We start from the raw sequence: 22,382 nt of genomic DNA, 5'->3' as shown, positions 1-22,382 counted from the left end.
ATTTGAATTTAGTTTTTAAATCAACCGATTTCCCTGAAATCTTGTAAAAAGCCAAGAATTTGTACACTCTTAAGATCTATGGACAAAGTAAATTGTCTTTAGTCTTTCTGGACCTGCTTTATATTTGAACATCCTGGGGTTTAACAGTCAAATAATTGTTTTTCCTCTTGTTCCTATAAAATACTTTACAAACTGCATGCTTTCCTACTTCGTAACTTGTTATGACAAAAAAATTGTACCCAAGAATATCTTATTTATACTTTAAAACCCTAGTCAGTAATCAACCTAAATAATAAAGGGATAAGAGTCTATTAAGAACATTACTTTAATGTCTTACACCACATTTCCTGTGTTTTCTGAAGAATGCCTACAGGCATTTCAATACTGAGGCATAAATGCTGCTTATTTCCAGTGGAAGATTAACTTTTATTTTTCATGTTTTTCCATGTGAGACAGAAGGGAACAATTCTAAGGGATTATTGGAAATCCTAGTAGTGAGATAAAGCTTAGGGAATTCACAACACACATTTCTGTCTGAATAGAAGGTAGGCCATATGCCAGTTTCATACTGGGCATTTCCCCAAGCAGAGGATCCTCTCTGCATGCACAATGATTTGTTTACACGAGCCTTCCAAAACTTCCCTTACTGAGCCTGAATTGTTATTTTAGAGATGAGTAAAAATGAAGATAAGATGATGTTTGCTTGTTTAGAGTGATAGCGTATTATGCCCATACGCAAGACTGTTGTAGTAAAGAACGTACTCCAACAGGAGTTGCCTGAAATACTATCCTGCTCAGCTTAGGACCAGACACTTGAGCCTAGTCTTGTCTGTTATGATAAAATATATGTATATATAAACATGGTTTTCTGTTTCACCTGTGCTTAGTGCTTAAAATTGTTACAAACCCATGCAGGGGGTTTTCAGTTGTCCTTTCTGCTCTTTGTTGTACTTTCAACTGTACTACATATTGAGCACAGAGTAACGTGGGGATACTTCAGAATTAAATTTAAATTATTCTTTTCACATGGCTTATTTGTAGCTGCCATTTACCTGAAGAACATGGTGACACAGTACTGGCCAGACCGCGAACCACCTCCTGGAGAAGCAGTATTTCCATTCAACATTCATGAAAATGATCGTCAGCAAATTCGTGATAACATTGTGGAAGGAATAATTCGCTCTCCTGACTTAGTGAGGTATTTTTCTGCTATGTAGAGATATATCAGTAACTCAGGTTTTCAGATCTACCAGTCCAGATGTGTGAGAATCTCAATTTCTTGGGAAATGAAGTGAGTACTTCTTTTGAAAATGTGATAATAATCAGTTTTACCATATGTGTGTGCACTTGTTTCTCAGAAATGTATTTACCTGGCTAAGAGCACTCTGATGTGATTTATTCTCTTACAGTGTAGTTTAAAGCATCTTCTAAAACTTGCTGTAGTGACAGCCTGTCTATATGGCTGATTCAGGGCAGATATTACAGAGGGCTGTCTGTAATACTGAATTATCTCTTGAGGGAAATACTGCTCAAAATCCATTTTTCCTAATACCTCTTTTCTCAGTTACTTTTTCAATTTTTGTGCGTCATTCCAGCATTTAAATGTGATTTGTTATTCTTGGTTGTAAGATGTTAAAAGAATGAAAAAAAAAAAAGTTCTATTTTTCCTGGAAGAATAAGTAAGTTTCTCAGATTTATTACAGTCTGTGATGATTCATGGCTTTAATTAAAATTAATCTGGTAAGAGTAGGTTAGGCTGTGTGTTAGAGATGTGCATCTTTGAAAAACAGATGAAATTCTTCCTCTCCTCCTTCTTTCAACTGGCTAGGTACCCAAGGATGTCTTTTTGGCCAGTCATCCTACCAAGAAGGGGAGTGATTGACTATAGATTGAAATTATGGTTAGGGAAAACATTTGATTAAAACAAACAAAGACAGACTGGAATACATTAGGTTGCTCTAGCATTGCTCTCAGTGGGTACCTTGATGAACTGATTAGACAAACACTTGACAGGTATCCTAGTATCTTGTATCCTGCACCAATACAAGAGAATGAACTAAAGCACTGTTTCCAGTTCAGATTTTCTAAGTCTCTGACTTAGGTGATTAGAATCCCCCCTCAGAGAGCTCCTCTCTAGAGTTGTGCCACAGCGTAAGGAAGCTTATGTTGTTTCTGTGATAGTGTAGTAAGGGCATGTAGTTTCCCACCTCATCGTGTTGTAATTAGCAAGGCTAGGTTTATACAAAAGAGCACAAAATAATGGAGCTTTGAGGAGGTTTTTTTTGTTGTTGTTGTTTTTTTGAAACTAGTTCAGGCATCTTTTCATAACATGATATTCAAAATATCTTGTCATTACAATGGCCACGTACATCTAAAAGGACTGTTGAAACTCCTCAGAAAAACACCTCAAATAACACAGAGGGTTTCTAAATACTGACTAAGAACTTGTAAATTTGTCAAAGGTTAAAAATGTCAAAGAAAACTGGAACTAGTCTGATGCTATGATACTGGTGTTTTTCACTGTTTGCTTGTGAGAGTAAGGGAGGAGAAGGAACCAAATCAGCAGCAAGGACAAGCTCCAAGGGCTTGAGGGGGAAGGTAAGTTTGTACAAAGGTCAAAACATCAAAGGGTTGAGAGCCCCTTATTGAAGTACTTGGTGATAGTGGCTCCTTATGTATTGGACTGCAAGGAGCACCAAATATAAAAGAAACAATATTTACTGCAGGCTTTTTCTTTCATTCCTTAGCAGAGCTAAGAGCAATTACAGTTTCTAGTTTAGTGCTGCTCAACCTTTTTAGTTACACCTCGCATCAGTCAGCTAACAATCCTGTCTTGCCACACCATTGTGAGTGGCTTCAAAGGCTGTGTGGAGGGAGAGGAATGATACAACGTTTTACCTCATTTGCTCTGCAATATGCTTCAGAGGTTGTGAAGTGCTGTTTGGGAAGATACCAGGAAAATTATTATTTGATGAGGTCCCTCTGGCTTGTATCAGAACACAAACTAGTTTTGTTTAATAAAAATGTACAAATTTCTTCTTTTGTGGTTGCTTTCAACCTTGTAAGTATTTAGAAGTATAACCACTTGTTTTCAAAACACAAAGCTAGCTGGTTTCATGAACAGTTAATTGCTTTCAAATATTGTCTGATGGCTGTGGAGAGTGAGGAGGAGCAGAGAAAAGTAGTTAAAATATTCTGAAATTAGCTTTTTCCTTAAATACCAAGAATTTTTTTTTCTTGCTTTTCTTCTATCATCTTCCAGAACTATCTCAGTGTTACCAAAATATATATGAAAGTTATGATGCAATATGCATATTGTAGCCATTAAACCAAGATTTGGGATCTGTCCTGTAATATTAAGGACTGTGCCATGACCTTATTTACTTTCTAAGGTGTTTCTTTTTCTCTCCTGCTATAGAGCCCAGCTGACAATGTGCCTCCGCACTATCATTAAACATGACTTTCCTGGCCACTGGACAGCTGTAGTGGACAAGATAGGCTACTACTTGCAGTCTCAGAACAGTGGGAGTTGGCTCGGGAGCCTCCTGTGCCTCTATCAGCTGGTGAAGACTTACGAGTAAGTTGAAATCCAGAAGTAAACAAGGTCTCAGTACTTTTGTTCTCAGTTGATTACTGAGAATGACCTTCTTAAGAGCACTGGCAGTTCTACAAGGAATTCAGCTAGAGGATGAGAATTAATAATTGTCGTATGCTTCCTTTGCTGTAAATAATTGAAAACTATTCATCATCTTTATATCATCAGTGAATCGAAAGCAGAGATTTCAGCAATAATTTGTATTTGTGAGGCTTTGTACTTTTGATCTGATTTAACCCATCTGTGGAAAAACTTAGATGCTTATAGCTTCTTTTGTTTGAAGATTCCCCAAATGCTGGAAATATGAATATAAATTATTTTATACTTTGATGTCATAGTACAGTACCCTCTGTCACAGTACTTAAATTGCTGGTGAGGAGAAGGCATTAGGTCGTGTGTAGATCCTTGACCCACATTTTTGTTTCCTTTGCAGATACAAAAAAGCAGAGGAGCGAGATCCCCTCATAGCAGCAATGCAAATATTTTTGCCCCGGATTCAGCAGCAAATGATCCAGCTTCTGCCTGATAACTCCCATTACTCTGTACTTCTTCAGAAACAAATCTTAAAAATCTTCTATGCTCTTGTTCAGGTTGGCATCTGTGTACAGGACACTACAATTTTTACATTGCTGGGCAAAGCAATCCCCTTCGGTGCACTCATGGGTGTCATTGAGTAAAAATACCAATTAGTATGTGAAATGTCATGTTCAATAAATAGCTCTTATAAAAATGTGATTTTTATAATCACATTAGGTAGATTTGTCTACTTAAAAACTAGTCATGTGATCCCCAGGATTACATATTTTTATGAACCTAGGTACTTCTGTGCATCCTGTATGTAAGCTTGTTGGAGAAATATTTCTATGTAAAGTTGTGCATAATCTGATATGAACTATTTGAGTATCTCAACTGTGCTGTTTAGCTTCTGTTGTGGTCTGTAAAACTCAGTTGGACTATTTTGAAGAACAGGAGGAAACAAAAAGAATTAGCAAGTTCTCAAGCTAAGGAACTTTCCTCAAATAGTGTCCAATCAGAAGTTTCTCTGTCAATGATACCAAGAAGGTTTTAGTAGTAATGATACCTAACCTAATTTAAATTTTACTTAGAACCTCATCTTCCTGGGAGTATAACAACTGTAGAAATGTCTTCTGCCTTCTTCAAGAAAAAAGACAAACAAACAGTGTCTAATGACCATGTTGTTGTTGTTTTTTTCTTTTTCCTTATTTTAGTACGCATTGCCACTCCAGTTGGTGAATAACCAGACTATGACCCAGTGGATGGAGGTCTTCCGTACCATCATTGATAGAAACGTGCCTCCTGTAAGGTTTAGTAGTGTAAAGACCTCTGGTATTTGTGTGTTGGCATTTGAGGAACAGTCAGCATAAAGATTTTCTCAGTGGTCTTTTTTCTTTTTTTTTTAATATGTCATCTCATCTATTTGAGATTCTTATCCTTAAAATAGGTGTTGTTCTGACAGAAATGCAGGAGAGTCGTGTAAGCTATCAGAGTTTTGCTGTCTGAGGTAGTATTAATATGTGAACTCCAGTCTAGGATATTTTGGAAGCTTCCAAATATTTTAGCCATTTTATCTCAAGAAGAAAAAGCTCATCACGAATCTATCATTTGTTTCCGTTTCTCTTTTTCTTTCTTCCGTCTTCCACATCTTATGAAGAAAAGATGAAAAAAGTAACTAAATATGTGTGTGTGCACGTGTGTCTGTACAACAACAACTGGTATTTCTAAAATTTTTTGATATTTATTTCACAAGTGTAACGTTGCAATGCAAAAACTTAAAAAATATGGTTAGGTTATATAAATTTGGAGCAGCAGTGTTAATTTTGCTTAATTTTTAAGCAAAAGTGCACACTACTGTGTTATCCAAGTATATATGAGAGCTTAATTTTTTTAAACGTGTGTAATTTTGAAAATTGAAGTACAGGTATAATACAGTTATTGCATATACACAGTTTATATTGGCCAAATAAGGTATTTTTAAGTTTCTGAATATTATATAACTGTTAACAGAACAAAAGCTTTAGTCAATGCTGTGACTTTGTATTAGCTTACTGGGTAAGGAATGTGTAAAACATTATTTTTCTCTCAACACTACACAGAGCTAATACATGTATTTATTTATAGGAGACTTTGCAAATTGATGAAGATGATAGACCAGAGTTGGTGTGGTGGAAATGCAAGAAGTGGGCATTACATATTGTAGCTCGTCTTTTTGAACGGTAACAGACTAATTAAAAATTCAGTTGGGTTTACAAATCTTGTTAACATTGCTTATAGTACTGTTAGACAAGACAGTGGAGTTGATTTTAGCAATTGATTTAACGTGTTCACCAAAGAGATGTTTCTGCTGCTGTTCTTCACCTTGCACTGACACATCCAATGGTTTGAGGTTTTAGTGAGATAATTTGGCTTTCTAAGCCAGCAGGAAACTAGCCAGAAAAAGTGTATACATACATATATATATATGTGTGTGTGTATAATATAGGTAGATAGATAGATACTGTTTTTTACTGCATTCAGCTACAACTGCGTGTATTCTTGAATAAGAAGACAGAGAAAGATTTGAAAAGAAGTCCAAAAACATGGAAGTTGTAGAGCTTATGACAAAAATGCTTCTATATTTACTTGACTATAATATTGTACCATCTGAGAATCTAAGAAAAGAAAAGGGAAGTGAGGCATTATATGAGGAAACATTAAGTGAGGAAATAATGACTTAGTAGGGTATCTGTGGAAAAGGATTTGTTGGGGATGGGAGGCTACTCAGAGTCCTTGGTGTTGTAGAAAGTACTGTGTTTCCTTGACACAGAATACTCTTCAGGATGTAAATATCTGTCTTCTCTTTGTTTTAAAGGTATGGAAGTCCGGGAAATGTAACGAAAGAATACTTTGAATTCTCAGAGTTTTTTTTAAAAACATATGCTGTGGGCATACAACAGGTAAGCACAATTCATTTGTTTCTGAATTAGATCATTCTGGCTGAATGCGAAGGTATTACTTTTCAATAAGCAGTGTGTTCACAACAAAGTTTGGGAAACAAAACTGAGCAGAATCAGGCCAATTTTTCATTGTAGTGATTGTGAAATTCTTTAGAACTTGTCTTAGTCCCATACTTTACTGAGGTATAATAACACAAATTTTCAGCAATTCAGAAAAAACCCTGCAGGAAAACTTTCATAAAAGGTGAGTGCTTATAAAACAGTGTTATCATCATGTATAAATATTCTCTGTGTAACTGAGAGAAAAGAAATGATGCATGGGTTTCACATCACAAAGGGATGTATTTTCAGATCAGTCTTTAGAAAGTGATTTTGCAGCAGACATCTTAGGAACACTAGAGCCTGTCCTATTTTATGTTAGGAAGATGTAATCAGATTAGAAGGTGTCTGGAGAATAGCAATAGAAGTTACTTTATACACGGTAAGCATATTTTATGAAAACAGGGCATAAATTCACAGTTCACAAGAAAACTGTTTTGTTGGGGAATGCTTAGCATTTATATTTAATGTGGCTTTCTGGAGACAGTTCAGTTTTGGTAAAGTTGCACAGAAGAGAGGCAGTTCCTGTCAGAGGTTTTGCAATTTTTTGCCAGCTTAATAGTGGGCATCTGGGAACGTGGGCTTCCAGACTTCTCCCTGGTTTGGTGGAATGGCTATAGCAATTGGGTGCTTGGAAGCCCGAGCATAGCGGTTCACAAGATCAGAAGTTTCTGGTACAGCTCTTCCAGTTTCTCATCCACCCTGCTATATACTGTATGACTGGGGGTGGTATTTCCCAGGCTTTCAAATTTTCAACTAAATCTCTTGAGTGTCCAGGCTTTTGGACACTCAATACACTCTCCTGCTCATAGAACCATAGAATCTTTAAGGTTGGAAGAAACCTCCAAAAGATGAGGTATCAAAAACCTTACAAAAATCCAGAAAGACTACATCCACCACCACCTTTTCATCCACCAAAAGGTTGACTTCATCATAGAAGGAGATCAGATTACCAAGGCAAGGTTTTCCCCTTATGAACCCACGTTGACTATGCTTGATAATCAAGTCAGATTTAAACTAGCTTTCAAAATACAAGGATTGTCTGTAAAACAAAATGACTTTTCTCAATCCAGTTTGACAAAAGAACAAACAAAACCAGCGAAATAAACAAACAGTTTATCCATCAGTGTATCAACGCTGTGTAAATATGTGAGTGATAAGAACTAAAGGATGGCTTTGGTGAGACTGCAAATATTAAATAAAAAGGTGGGGGAAGCAATCTAATATAAATTCTGAGCTCTTTGCGATGATTAATTTCTGAGTGGAGAAATAGCCTTCCATGGGCAGCTGTCATTTGCGATAGTTAAAGCTTATGTCTGATGAAAGACTAGGAAATGTAGCGGAGAGCCGTTTAGCTTGAAAGATAAATGGTCTAGAAGATCTGCACATTTCTTTCATTTCTCTCCCATAAATGCTGATTTGCCACATTTCACTGCATAGTTAGTATGAATGCTATTGTGAATATGATATTACTAAGCTTTTGTTACTTATTTATCAGTTGTTCTAGTTGTTCTTGTTGCTAGAGTTCATATGAAATATGGACAATCTTTGCCCAAGGAGATTATTGTAAAAAAGACTACATCAGACCTAGTACCCTTAAGGGAAGGAATTGCGTTCAAAATAAGATTTATTGTAATGTTGTTGTTGTTGTAAAGAATTCTGAAGTAGAGTTGTCCTTCTGAAAACATGATTCAAATATTTTGTAGTGCATTTTGCTTGATTTTTATTGTTATTCATGTATGTGCCAAGTCTTTACGCTTACTAACATTCAGTTGTTCATATGCTATTAGTGCAGATTAGTGGCTTTGTACTGTAAGTTTTTCTTAGTAGATCAAGTCTTTATAACAAAGAAGCATTGTGTAATAGAGTTTGTATCATGTAGCATACTATTACTATCTGAGAGTTACAACGGGCAATTGAAGTTAAGGTTTTTGCATCTCTTCCGATTAACTGATTTAGGTGTTAACCTAATTTTCTTTTTTTTGGTTTAGTATTTCTGTTCTTATCACTCTTCTAAAGTCATATGTTTTCTTCAGGGGCCTGTCTGTTAAAAATGAACACAGACACCATTCGAAGCCAAACAAAAAAGTTTGAAAATCTCACTGTTCCTTTACTGTATCTATTCCAAATTTTGCTGAGGCCTGTGTAAACTGTGAGTCTGTGAATACTGAAGTATGTCTTTGGTTTACAATCACAGGTGATGACATACATGTATAGTGATCTAGTCTAGTGGCAAAATGTACATAAATGCTTGCATGCTCAGGTCCTTAACGTTTAAATGATTTCTGACTTTTGAGTAAAAGGCCTTACAGCAATTACTAACACTAGAACTTCTGATATAAAACTGTTCTGTCCATGCTGGAATTCACTGAAAAGATGCTCTGCATATCCATGCGTGAGGGCTAATTTTCTGTCTTCGTTTAAAAATATCAATTTGTTATTTCTTTAGGTTCTCTTAAGAATCTTAGACCAATATAGACAAAAAGACTATGTTGCACCACGTGTTCTTCAGCAGACGTTAAACTACCTGAACCAAGGGGTGATACACTCTGTAACATGGAAGCAAATGAAGCCACACATACAGGTCAGTGCATGAAATACAGTCATAAGCACTGCATGTCGTCAGGGTGATAAGTATATGTTTTTTTTTCAGTTTTAAATGTTTCATAAATCTTTCATGCAGTGATCAACCTCGATGAAAAAACAGCATCCTACACTAATGTGGTTGTTTTTTACAGTATTATGACTAACTTCTATTGCAGATATTGTGAACTCAATTAAAGATATTGTTCCATAAGTTCTTTATTTTGCTGAATTCTGCCAGGAAGTCCTAATGTTCTGGCTTTTATTTGTTATTAACGTTGAGAAATGACTATAAGTTTGGAAATTAATAATTGATTGCAGTGCAAAGACAGTCACCAAAGAGAACATCAACTATGAGGAACTGAACTCTGTTTTAAGAGCGTGTTTTGTAAATATATGTAAAAACAAGTGAAAAGTGATTTTCATACTTTTTTTTCATGTTGTAAGCTACACTGCTGTAGTCAGTTAATCTTATGAATGTTATGGGAAGGATGCTGAAACACAGTCTCTTATTAGATGTTGCACTGGTGCGAGCCTTCTGTAGAAGTGCTCTGCTATTCACAGACTATGTCCTGAAGTACATTTTGTGTGGTGCTGGATTATTATAAAGCTGGATTATATAATTACTTCTGTCTTATGTCTGCTGCAAAAGGAAAGTATGTGTATTGTAAGTTTATTTCTGTTAACCAAAATAAAAGAGTAAGATAATTTTACTCTTCGAAAAAATAGTTCTATTAAGCTAGTGCACAATGGAGGGAAGCTATACTACAATCAATTTGATTTTCTATGTACTTATGTGTATTTTACTCCTCTAATATTAGAGTATAACAGAAGAGGTGATATTCTCCCTAATGTGCTACAAAGACGAGGATGAAGAGCTCTGGCAAGAGGATCCATATGAATATATCCGCATGAAATTTGGTAACTGTTTTTAGTTAGAATTTATTTTCTGCTTTCATCACAATTGTACACCATAGTCCCAAATATACCACGGCCACTGTAATATTTTTGTCTTCACCAGTGTCCTGAACAGTAGGAAGAAGAGATTTTTTTTCTTAAATCTCATGAATCTGTAACTAAGAGGAAGGCAGATCAAATGAGTTCTAGCCATTTGGCTGGTGCTCTTAAACTAGTTCACTTGACGTTCTTGACACCCATTTGACACATTCACTTGACATTCATAACACATCTTCTTCTACTTCAGTTTTGCTCAGTGCAGCCCAACAGATTGGCTTGCTCACCTTTTAATGCCAGTTTCAGAATCCTGAATGGGAGATGTTAACAGCTGTCTGCAAGTTCTTGCAGCTCACACTTTGACCAGAAGAGGCCTGACTTGCTCTTTCTTTACTGAAAATTGTTAATGTTTTCCCTATCTCTTGCCAATTGTTATCACTAAATTGTAAAACAATTAGATACAAGTGTTCTTTCAAAATACTTAGTGAAAAATCTTGGACTAAATAATTCGTATTAAAAGAGTTACCTCATTGCTTTAAAAATATAGCAATTTTAGCTGGAAAATTCCAGTAAGCCAGGCACCACAGAGACATCTAGCATTTGGAAATTTTTAATTAGTTGCCTTCTGGTTAGCATATGTAAGAACAGAATATAAAAGATCCTAGAATACTTTAAAAAATAAAATACACAAAAAAAGTTATTATATAGAAAATGGATCATGATATAGCGCTGATCACTGGGGTAAAGATATGTAGCTGATTTTTGGTATCTAAATTCAGTTCTTTCTTTGTAAGCAGTGAAGCCTTTTTAAATCTGTGACTGAGAGTTAAATACAGATTTGAATTGTATTGTGGAAGGTAGGAAAATAAAAGCATGAAAGTACATTTACTTTAAATTTTGTGAGAAGCATTTGGATTTGGAACAAGAATTCCAGTAGTCTGGTAGTATTTCTTAATCATGATTTATCTTTAAAATCTCAGGAAAGTTAATGTGTAATTTCAACCACGTTTTAAGATTACTTTTCTAGACCTTTTATTTAATTAAATCTGTGTAGGGATGTTTGGATTAGAACATGTTTGGCAGCACAGATTATTTTTTTTCAATACATAAATTATATTTTCAATATGATTAAAAGAGGTTTACTTGTAATGGAAGAAGTTAAAAAGCTTCAACTTTCAGCAGATTTAAAACTACTCCCAGATCCAAGTATTTTTTACATTCAGAGTTCCCATGAGGTTTTAATAAAATCAAGTCAAAATTATGTACATATGGTATGCAGATGGCACTGGAATGCATTGTTGTTCTTCCTATAGTGGTTTTAATTTAAAAAAAAAAAAAAAAGGCACAGAATTTCTCATCTCTTAAACACATGGTCTCAAAAGAATTAATGAATAAATAATGCATTCTTAATAAAGAGAGTGATGAGTGCTTAGTAGACTAGGAAGGCAAGAAGTAAAGGCCTTTATAGGTGACATGAGCTTGGGTCTGACTCTTTAACCATGAAGTGAAGACAGCCATGAGTAGTTTTGTGTCCCGCAAACTCAAGCCACTTTATCAAAATTTAATTATGTTGTATTCAGAAAGTGAGTTTATTTCTTTTTATTGTTAGATGTATTTGAAGATTATGCATCCACTACAACAGCAGCACAGAATCTTCTTTATACAGCAGCAAAGAAGAGAAAAGAGGTATGGCACTAGTGTTTTTTAATTTTTATTTGAAGTTTTCTTTAAAATGTTATTTTCACTTAAAATTGAAGGTGGTACAAGAAGCTAATCTTGAAAAATCTACTTGCTGATACATAATCGAACTCTTTCCTGGCTGAGTGCTATGAATTTGGGGAGAATTAAAATATGTATTAATAAAAAATAAATTATTTCCTCTTGTAGATGTAAAATTAGCCTGCTAGATAAAAACTGAGTCAGAGAATAGACGTAGTGATACTTTTCTCAAGCCTCTGTCATGGCTGTTCAGAGCTTCTCAAATTGTAGCAGGAGGAAAAGTGAATCTGATCCTCGTTAATTTTCACTGATGCAACTTAAAATCCTGTTGACAACGATGAAATCAGGAAGAATGAAATTAATTTCATACAGCTGCTCTTTAAATAAGGGCATAACTTTTCTGTGGACGCTTTTCTTTCTATACTTAACACTGATATAAGCAAAAAAAAAAAAAAAAAAAAAAAAGGATTCAACCTAGCCCTGGAAAGCATGCATGTTTGCTAAAACAACTATGAAATACTGTTTGAGTCTCTTTTCTCCTTGCCTTTTTTGATTTGCGTCAAAACAACAAAAATACCTTATTTGCAATTACTAATATGACATTTCAGATAAACTATTTTGCCAAGTTTGGGTGAAAAGCTGGAACATGAAGCTTCTAAATTTTAAATATGGAAAGATGCTACATATAGTACTACAGTACCTTCCAGTTACTTTGGTCAGGATAAGATTTCTTCTTGTAAAAGTCATGACTTCTTTAAACTTCAACGATGCTATTGAAATAATTTGATTTATATACCTCACTGACAAAAGGAGATTGTTTTTTGTCTTGTGAAGGTATTACCAAAAATGATGGCATATTGCTACCAGATTCTGACAGAGCCAAACATTGATCCAAGGAAAAAAGATGGAGCTTTGCATGTTATAGGATCCCTAGCAGATATTTTACTGAAGGTAAGTGGGTAAGGAAGTCAAATAGGTTTATATTTATAATTCTTATTATGAACTCCCTTTTCCAATGGAATATGTTAGCTTATTAAAGTATGGTTAGTTCATAACCACATTAATGAAGTCAGTGGAGAGATTGCACTGTGCAATAATCTTAGGGTTTGTTTCTTTAAAAATATTGACATTCTTTCCTTTTTTTTTATGTTCCCATCTTATTCTGATTTTTGTTCTCAAGTTTCTCCAAAGCTCTGCTTGTTTGCTGCTGCACCATCCCTTGTTCCTCTCATGCTTTACTAGTAAAATGGAAGGGCTTTAAAAAAAACAAGTATACGTTCCACCAGTAACGTTGCTTATGATTCTTCATCGAAATCCCGAACAGCTTGCACTATTGTGGGCTTCTGCTGGTTCCAGAAAAATGTTTACTTAACATGTAAGAATGTTTCGTCTAGCTTTATAGCCTTTAGACCCTAAAATACATTACTCTAAGTCTCATCTCATCAGCCCGTTGGGAGTTTTGCAAATAAGTGCAAAGAGTACAGGGTTTCTATCCTTCCTCCATGTTTTATACACAGTATCTTTACAATTTGAGGTTTTTCTCCCGAATTTGAATGCACATTTAACCCACAATGTTGCTAATATTGTAGTTACGGTTTCCCTTACATTTTGGTAGACCTTGGAGTCCAAGTACTCCTTGCCCTCTCTCCATGTCAAGACTAACTGCCAAAAAGTTACAACTTTTAGAATGAAAATGGGGGTCTTGTGCTGGAGGCTTCCTTTCCGAGTATGCAAAAATTTATTTTATGTGAGTTGTCTCTCTGTGCAGGATGTTTCTTCATTCATAGCCTTGCATTCAATGAGGCTGAATGCTGGGTGCTGCACTTGGGTCATAACAACCACATGCAACAGTAGATGCTTGCAGATGAGTGGCTCCAAAGTTACCCAGCAAAAAAAAGGATCTGGAGGTGCTGGTCAGCAGCTGGCTAAATAAGTGCTTGAGAATGCCAGCGGCATCCTGGCCTGCATCTGATATAATGTGGCCAGCAGGGGTAGGGAAGTTACTGTCCCTCTGTACTCACCACTAGTGAGACTGCACCTCAAATACTGTCTTCAGTTTTGGACCCCTCATTGCAAGAAGGTTATTGAGTTGTTGGAACATCTTCAGAGAAGAGAGCAACAAAGCTGGTGAAGAGCCTAGAAAATAAGAGCTTCAAGGAGTGGCTGAGGGAATTGAGGCTGTTCAGTCTGGAGAACAGGAGGCTGAAGGGAGACCTTGTTGCTCTCTACAAGTACCTGAAAGGAGGCTGTGGGGATGTGGGAGTCGATCTCTTTTCTCAGGTGTCAAGCGATAGGATATGAGGAAATGGCCTCAAGTTGTGCTTTGGGAGGTTTAGGTTGGATATCACGAAGAATTTCTTCAGAGAAAGGGTTGTTAGGCATTGGAACAGGTTGCCCAGGGAAGTGGTAGAATCCCCATCCCTGCAGATATTAAAGAAATGTGTGACTGTGGTGCTTGGGTACATGGTTAGGTGGTGGACTTGATAGCATTAGGTGACGGTTGGACCTGACAATCTTTAAGAGTATTTTCTAACCTAAATGAATCTGTAGTTCTATGATTCATGTTGCAAGGAACATTTTGCCAACATACACCTGTCTGATCCAAAATCCTGAAACATCAATAACTTTTGCAAAATTTTTGTAGATACAGTGGATTATAAACACTCTTCCTCATGTTGGAATATCACAGTGAAAGAGGAGGATATTCTCTGTGCTGTGGAAAACCTTTCATATTGAAGGGGGTTTCATTTATCTCTGTTCTGAGGAAAATAAAGGATTTATTCCACTATACTGCTGGTATTTGAAATTTTCAGTCATGAAACTTAAAGTTACAACATATTTTATAAAAGAGTAGTAATCCCCAAACACTGCAGTCTCCTCTCTACTCTGAATTTCTTGTGTTTGGCATTTAGCAGATGGAAGAATTCCACAAACTGTTTCTGCATAAAACACTTGATTTGTAAGTGTCTTCTGGCTGATGAGTTGACTGAGATATAGATTGTAAGTAGCTCATAGACACGATGACCCTGACTTACCCACATGGATCTGTCCACAGGCACTCCAGTTCAGAGCATGCAAGCCTCTGACCTGTGTACACCTGTGTTTTCCCTTCTCTGTGTTTTTTTACTCTCCTTAGTTCTTCATCTGCCTCTCTGAAGGTTTGGGAAACTATGTGGGGAAAAATGATGAATGGATTAGTGAAGTAGGAGTCTGATCAGTTAAGATATATTTTGTATTGTATGTTCCCTTTCCTCACTTCTCACCTTAGCCACTCAACCATTCCTTTAGGTCGTAACACAGTCCCCAGCATAGATCTTTTCTCATCTGCTGAGACTATAGGTCGTAGGAAAGACCCCAGTGTCTGTGCTGGTGGTTCTGGCTTTCTGTAAATGTCTTTTGATTCGTCAAATTTGGAATATTGAAGAATAATTGAATATCCCTCTCCTGCCAAAGAGATTTCTTTCACAAAATACTTATTTTTTTCCATTGATAACAACATTATTAGCAACATTAGTAAACATATAAAATGATGTGAGTTGTAGCATGTAAAAGAATCAGCTTTAATGTTTATAGTAATGACAGGTCATTTGATACTCAAATCTATTTCATGCTAAGCTTTCATTTATCTTAGGCTATGTGTGTACTTCTTTGCAGGAAGACTCAGGAGGGGGTGGAGGGGTACACGGTTCTTCATCCTAACTAATTTTTAGGAATACAAGTCAGCTGGAACTAGTGTTTTAGAAACAAAGAAAATTCCAGGTATAAGTAAATATACCTATATAGGTATATACCAGGTATAGGTAAAATAAATAAATAAATACATAAATAAATAAATAAAAATCAGGTATATTGTAAACAATAGTGTAGAGTTGAATATTATATGTATGATTTTTTTTTTTTTTTTTACTAAAATGGCTTTGAGCTTGCAACGCTCATTGGGTTTGCTCAGTTCCAGACACAAGATTCAGATCTCTTCATGAGACAGAGTATATCTGTATTACTTGGACAAATAATTGCATTTTTCCATGGACTTCAAGATAGTTAAAATGGATTGCTAGCTAAAATGGAATAAATAAAATGAATGGTCTCAAAAATTAATTTTTATTTTCACCAACAGAAGAGTGTATTCAAGGATCAAATGGAGCTGATGTTACAGAACCATGTATTTCCTTTGTTCATGTCAAACCTGGGGTACCTCAGAGCTAGAGTAAGTTCACCAATTATATCAATTTCAGTATTTGGCATGATTCTTTCCTTCGCAGTTTAACTTCCTTCTGAGTGTCAGTGAAAGAAATAAAGCAAATACATAGTAGAATTTGTAATAACTATCTTGTACAGTAATTTTTCAGCATTTTTATTTTAAAAATGGTTTGCCACTTAAATGAATTGATGAAAGATCTGTTACATTATTGTTTACTACCTCAGTCAGACAGGAGAATCTGAACAGTGGTTGTGACCATTTTTCATTAGCAGATCTCAATAACTAGAGGTGTTGGACAGCTGTGAAGAATAGGTAGGATTTCCACAGAGTAGGTAATGAGACTTTGAATGTAGTGTGAACAAAATTCAATTGTCCTTATGAGTCATAAGCAAACAGTTAATTTTCTTCAAATTCTTTTCTGATTTTTTTTTGTCCTCAGGAGGACCAAAACTGTGAATACCGATTATGTGCATACTGGATTTATTGGAGTTTGAGGAAGGAAAATACAAAACTCTTGAGTGCAAAAACTGTGTCACATGTTATTGCATGAACACACTGTAATCAAGAAAAAAAATAGCCCTAAGTTGCTTTTTTTTTCTTTTTTTTCATGCAGTCCTGTTGGGTACTTCATTCATTCAGTGCTTTGAAGTTTCACAATGAGCTGAACTTGAGGAATGCAGTAGAGTTGGCAAAGAAGAGCCTGATTGATGATAAGGAAATGCCTGTTAAAGTAGAAGCTGCTATAGCTCTTCAGATGTTAATAAGCAATCAGGAGCAAGGTATGCTACAGTGATTCATCAGTTGTATATACTGATTTATTTATTTATTGGTAGAGATGAGGAGGTTTGCACAGATTTATCTGAACATTTCTGCCATTTAATGACAGATTTCAGAATACTTTATCACCTTTTGACAGCTTCACTCACTCATTAGATACTGTATACATTGCAGATTCTGACTTCAAGTTTTATGGAACGTTTCTTGCACAAGAGTCAGTATCAACATTTTTCATTTAAAAAAGTAAATAATCTGTCTTTGTTTTTGTTTAATGAAGAGAAATAGTGTGTATGCTTAAGGATTAATTCCACCCATGTATGAGGGCATGTATTCCCCTAAAACAGTGGATACATGTATTTTTTGTAAATGGCTTTTCTTTATTGAGATGAATGACATGGTGGTGAACGTACATTTTATTTACTTAGTCTATTACTTACAGGCTGTAAAAGTGTCGTGGGTAGGTTTTTTTGTGCATGTATATGTGAATTAAACTTTTAAAAAATATTTCATGTAAGAGTAGCCAGTTAACTAGTAGTTTTCAGCTATTATGTCTTTATGTTCAAGGATAGTTAATTCCACCTAATTTCAATATTATTTTTTTTCAGCCAAGGAATATGTGAAGCCATATGTAAGGCCAGTTATGCAAGAGCTCTTGCACATTGTTAGAGAGACAGAAAATGATGATCTTACTAATGTAATCCAGAAGATGATTTGTGAATACAGCCAGGAAGTAGCTACCATTGCTGTTGACATGACACAACACCTGGTAAGAGACAGTATTAAAATCACAGTCCAGTCACAAGCACATATGTGGTTTGCTAAATATTTTAAGAACTTTATTTGAAGTGCACACTGTTTAAAATAGTCCCTACAGAATTCATCTATAGTATTCATAATACTGTATTTTTTTCCGTCTGAAGCATCTTTAAAACCTTTAAGCTTTTCTGAGATACTGAATTTTGTCCGTGACGTTAATGAGTCAAGCTCTGACTAACATTTCAAATGTCTTAACATAACCAGACTTCACAAAAAAAAAAAAAAAGCCTAGAAAGACCTCCAAACTTTCAAAACTAAGTAGCATATTTTTCATCAAAGATGACTCTTACAGATAGGGCATTGCTGGTTTTGCACTAGCTATCTTGGTTTTGCATGGATTTTTTTTAATTTTTTTTTTAATAGGCTGAAATATTTGGTAAAGTACTTCAGAGTGAGGAATATGAAGAAGTGGAGGACAAAACAGTTATGGCCATGGGCATCTTGCACACAATTGACACTATCCTGACAGTTGTGGAAGATCACAAGGAGGTGAGATTTTCTTACATACATCTGCTTTCCCTCACACCTTCCCTTCATGATGACAAGCAGTTCTATGCATGTGTTGCATCACTTGATGGACGTGAATGTGTATTTACTATAGCAGGATGATGAATTAGTACCAAGTGACCTCTGACAAATCTGAATTTAAAGCCCAGTTTACTTTTGTGTTTTCTTAATTTAGCTCTTAAATTTGTAGGGTATTTATATCATGAGGGTAAAATCTTTCGCCCTTACTCTGGTGATCACTTCATTGGACAATTACTACAGGCTATTAAAATAGATTTTGAGGAGTAATATATTACATAAGTGTGACTTTTTGTAATGGTGACTCATTTTGTTGTTTACCTAGCAGTTTCTTGGATAGAATTCCTAGGAACTGGTCTTTCTGTTGTAATGCAACTTATTTCCCCTGCAACATAATTCTTTCTGCTCCTAGCACCTGAGCTGGCTGAGGTAGGAAGGAGTTCAGTGACTGACAAAAGGGACAAAGTCTGTCAGTAACTTTGAGCTCAGCTGACATAAAGCACAAAAATGCTTTATCCTAGATAGCTTCCTTCTGATTTACAATGATAAGGTTTCATTGCAAAAGTGAAATCTTAATATACTAATTAATGTATTCTAAAATTATAAGCTTCATAATATTTTCCTATATGACCATTGTGTTTGAATTTGAAAACATCTTTCATTCCTTTACAAGAACCCCTTACATCTTTTGAAAACTAACATGAAATCTGTTATCACTCTTGATGCTCAGTTTAACCAATCTGAAGTAGATCTTCAGGTTTTACCCTTGGGGCTTAGGGTTTTTTGGATACAAATTTAGCAGCTTGTTTTTCAGTTATGTGAAGCACAAACTAAAATACTGTGCAGAATGCTCTTCATCTCTGAATCTTACGTGATTTTAGAAGTGATATAAATGATATACAAATGATATGCAAGGCTGAAAATTCCTTAGAAATTCCTTTCCTTTTCACCATTAACTATGTAGAGCTTAGGGGATGATCATTGTTAAGCCATGTGTCTGAATGTTCTGCCTGAAGGTACATGGATGAATCTGTGATCACATACTTAAGCCCTTTGCTGGAAGAAACCCAGGAAACCTGACATCCTGCGAGATTTTGAGTTTAATGAATGACCAGTGGCAATAACATGAAATGCCTTTATTTGTTGGTTTCACTTAGACTTGCAATGTGGCCATATAAGTCTCCTTGTAGCTTGGTTTCCTTAATAAATGTAATCTCTCTGTCCAACATCAAAAGGCTGAATAAATTATCCTCTCACTTGCCCACCCCAATAAATAGCCAGCCACACAGCAGGTTTTGTCTGACTTTAGCACAGTTGTATCCTCCTAAATTCTACACGTGGTCCTCTTGCTGGGCCAGTTTTGGGAAGCTCTTTGTAGATCTTAAGCAAAAGCATCTCCTCTTTCTTCCTTTCTTTCAACCCATTTTATTTCAGAGATTTTGGACTGAGGCCATACCTCAAAGACTTGGAGTATAGTGTTAGCATCACCTGTTAGCATTTACTTTATATCCAGAAAGGATGACAGAAACAGTTTTTTATAGGATCTGCAGAATAACTCTCGAATAAGATTTTTTAAAATAAACAAAAATGCTGCAAGTGGCATGTTTTAAAAAGCAATACTGTTTATTGAAAATTTGGGTACTTAAATCAGTGAGACCCTATTTCACAATTTTGTGATCATTAAATCAGAATTTAAAAAGTGATAAAAAAAACTTTTTTGTTTTGAAGAACTTAAACTGAATTAATCAAGTACATTGATCAAATTACTGTCCTACTAAATTTTAAAATAAACTTTGTTTTTTTATTTCAGATAACTCAACAGCTGGAGAGCATCTGTTTACAGATCATTGGCCTTGTTTTGCAGAAACATGTTATAGGTATCTCTTGGAGCTAATTTTCAGAAAAACATTACAGGTTTTTGCATGAAAAATTCTTTAATTGTTACAACCAATACTGTCTTCCTGGACAGAACTTCATCTTTTGTTGTTGTTTTTTTGCTTCTTTAAAAATTCAGAGGATTCAGTTTTCCTTATAGTTACAGCTCTGTGTTAAAGGACAAAATCTGCAATTACTATTTTATGGACTTGGTGTGCAATTAAATTATTTCTTTATCCGTTTCCTGCATTAAACAACTACACAGCTTTGTGCTAAGGCCTTTTAAGAAACAAAAAAAAAAGTCTGAGAAAGTAAAAATATTTTGTAGTAAGTCATTAGAAGCAATGCCTTCGATGCACAGATAATGCATTTTTCTAGTGTGTGTTTATAATAAAAAGCATATAATAAAAAGCAATGTATATTGTTGCAACTGTAGGCTTAAACTAAGGCTCAAAAGAGTCTTGTATTATTTTTATTCATCTTTAAATAATTAGTAATTACTGTCTTCTAGGTGTTATATGACTCAGGGCTTGAGATGCAGATTTCAATATATTTGCAAGCAATCTTTTTTAAAGATTTTTTTTTACAAATTTGTTTCTCCTTTCCAGAGTTTTATGAAGAAATTCTTTCCCTGGCATACAGCTTGACATGCCAGATGATTTCACCTCAAATGTGGCAGCTTTTAGGTGTTTTGTATGAGGTTTTCCAGCAGGATTGCTTTGAATACTTTGCAGGTATTGCAACTTCTGTTCTCTTGATGTTTCAACTGTTTGGGAATTCATCTCCAGAGCCCACCTTACAAAGGTCACTTCCATTTAGTGTTTTGGTATAAAATGATTGTGTACTTTAGTCATGCCCTGACCATCTGTTTAGTGTGGGAGTATAACAGGAGCGTATTTAGCTAGAGAGGCATGTTCAAATCTGTCAGTATGATCAGTTACCGTTGGAGGTCCTGAACTCCAAGAAAGTTGAAATATACAAAGTTAATGGGAAACTACAAATTCCTAAATTAAACCGTTGTTCTGTTCTGTTTCTTCTCCTGAGAATGCGTTGTGCATGGTGCACTTTATGAAGAATTCTGCTAAAGTAGACCTTGCAAAGTTTCAATTTCTAACCATGTCCAAGAATCTGTGCTAATGAATCCCATTACAGGACTACAGCCTCACTGGCTAGCACTTCTAAGGATTAGTTCGCATTTTTTTCTCTTTTTCTCTCTCTTCTGCAGACATGATGCCTCTCTTGCATAATTATGTGACCATTGACACTGATACTTTACTGTCTAATCCAAAGCATTTAGAAATCATTTATGCTATGTGTAAAAAGGTAAGTATTCTGATTCTTACTGTTACGCTTATCACGGGTACCTAATAATCAGATTAAAAGTGACCTGAACATGCCAGGTGGTAGCCAATCATTTCAGAATGAAATGAAGTTTGGTATCATCTCAGTTCCAAGTAGTCATAGCACCTTCACACTTTGAAGTGACATACTTTTTTTTAAAAAAACTGTGCACAAATGTGTGGGAAAAAGTTGCTGTGCTGTTGTTTGCCTTGACTCTCTTCTTTGAACAGCTATTTTGGTAAGCAGAGGAATTAATGAAGCCTTATTTCCTTGGGTTGTATATCTTGTGATTGGGTTCTTTAGTTCTCAGCTAAGGTGCAAACTCATTTGAAGTTCTTCCCACATTTTCCTGTTTCCTTTATACAGGTTCTCCCACATATAATAAAGCATTTGTCTGATTTGGGGCATTATTAAGTATTAGGAATCTATCTACTTGCTTATTTTTAAAAGACTTACGGGGATTTAATGTGTTTGTGAATTCTACTTCTTTGTCAAGTTTGATTGACACTAGCTGTAGGGTTGAAACATACTGAGAAGAAACAGTCAGTTTCGTGCATATGTGCATGTACATAGAGTGATTACATACATCTCGTTTTCAATCTGAAACTAGCCTAGAGATAGGACCTCACTTTGCCAGGCTGTTAATCTGCCAGTGTTTATTAGAATTGAAGTCAGAAAATGGAAACAGGATGTGGAATACATCAATGATTCTTGCAAGTAACATTACCTTTGAAAAAGGGAACGTGATAAAGGACGTATAGAGGATACTAACATTAATAAAGAACAATAGCAATTTCTCCTGAATTTTTAGATTCATTGTTAGTCACCTATCCTGATTTATATCCTGTAGAGATAATTTTTTTTTATCTTTCTTAATTCATCAGAAAATACTGCATGAATGTATTTACATATATATATGAAAATGTGTATATGTTTTATTTAT

The 22,382-nt window shown here is 35.3% G+C and overlaps 1 protein-coding gene across 1 annotated transcript in view; it reads left to right on the top strand.

Annotated features, from left to right (window-relative positions):
- The window catches only part of IPO8 (importin 8), a 50,405-nt gene that overhangs the window by 9,121 nt on the left and 18,902 nt on the right, over positions 1-22,382 (top strand). Inside the window, exons 3-19 of the mRNA XM_084528429.1 lie at positions 1,042-1,198; positions 3,419-3,577; positions 4,029-4,185; positions 4,825-4,914; positions 5,735-5,829; positions 6,465-6,549; positions 9,098-9,232; positions 10,053-10,152; positions 11,795-11,871; positions 12,739-12,855; positions 16,022-16,111; positions 16,719-16,884; positions 17,488-17,648; positions 18,062-18,187; positions 20,034-20,100; positions 20,707-20,832; positions 21,324-21,421. Of these exons, the coding sequence (XP_084384555.1) occupies positions 1,042-1,198; positions 3,419-3,577; positions 4,029-4,185; positions 4,825-4,914; positions 5,735-5,829; positions 6,465-6,549; positions 9,098-9,232; positions 10,053-10,152; positions 11,795-11,871; positions 12,739-12,855; positions 16,022-16,111; positions 16,719-16,884; positions 17,488-17,648; positions 18,062-18,187; positions 20,034-20,100; positions 20,707-20,832; positions 21,324-21,421 (2,006 nt within the window). The remainder of the gene's footprint in view (positions 1-1,041; positions 1,199-3,418; positions 3,578-4,028; positions 4,186-4,824; positions 4,915-5,734; positions 5,830-6,464; positions 6,550-9,097; positions 9,233-10,052; positions 10,153-11,794; positions 11,872-12,738; positions 12,856-16,021; positions 16,112-16,718; positions 16,885-17,487; positions 17,649-18,061; positions 18,188-20,033; positions 20,101-20,706; positions 20,833-21,323; positions 21,422-22,382) is intronic.

This window comes from Aythya ferina, assembly GCF_964211825.1.
Source record: "Aythya ferina genome assembly, chromosome: 1".
Classification (NCBI taxonomy): Eukaryota; Metazoa; Chordata; class Aves; order Anseriformes; family Anatidae; genus Aythya; species Aythya ferina.
This window is presented reverse-complemented; position numbering and strand designations above follow the sequence as displayed.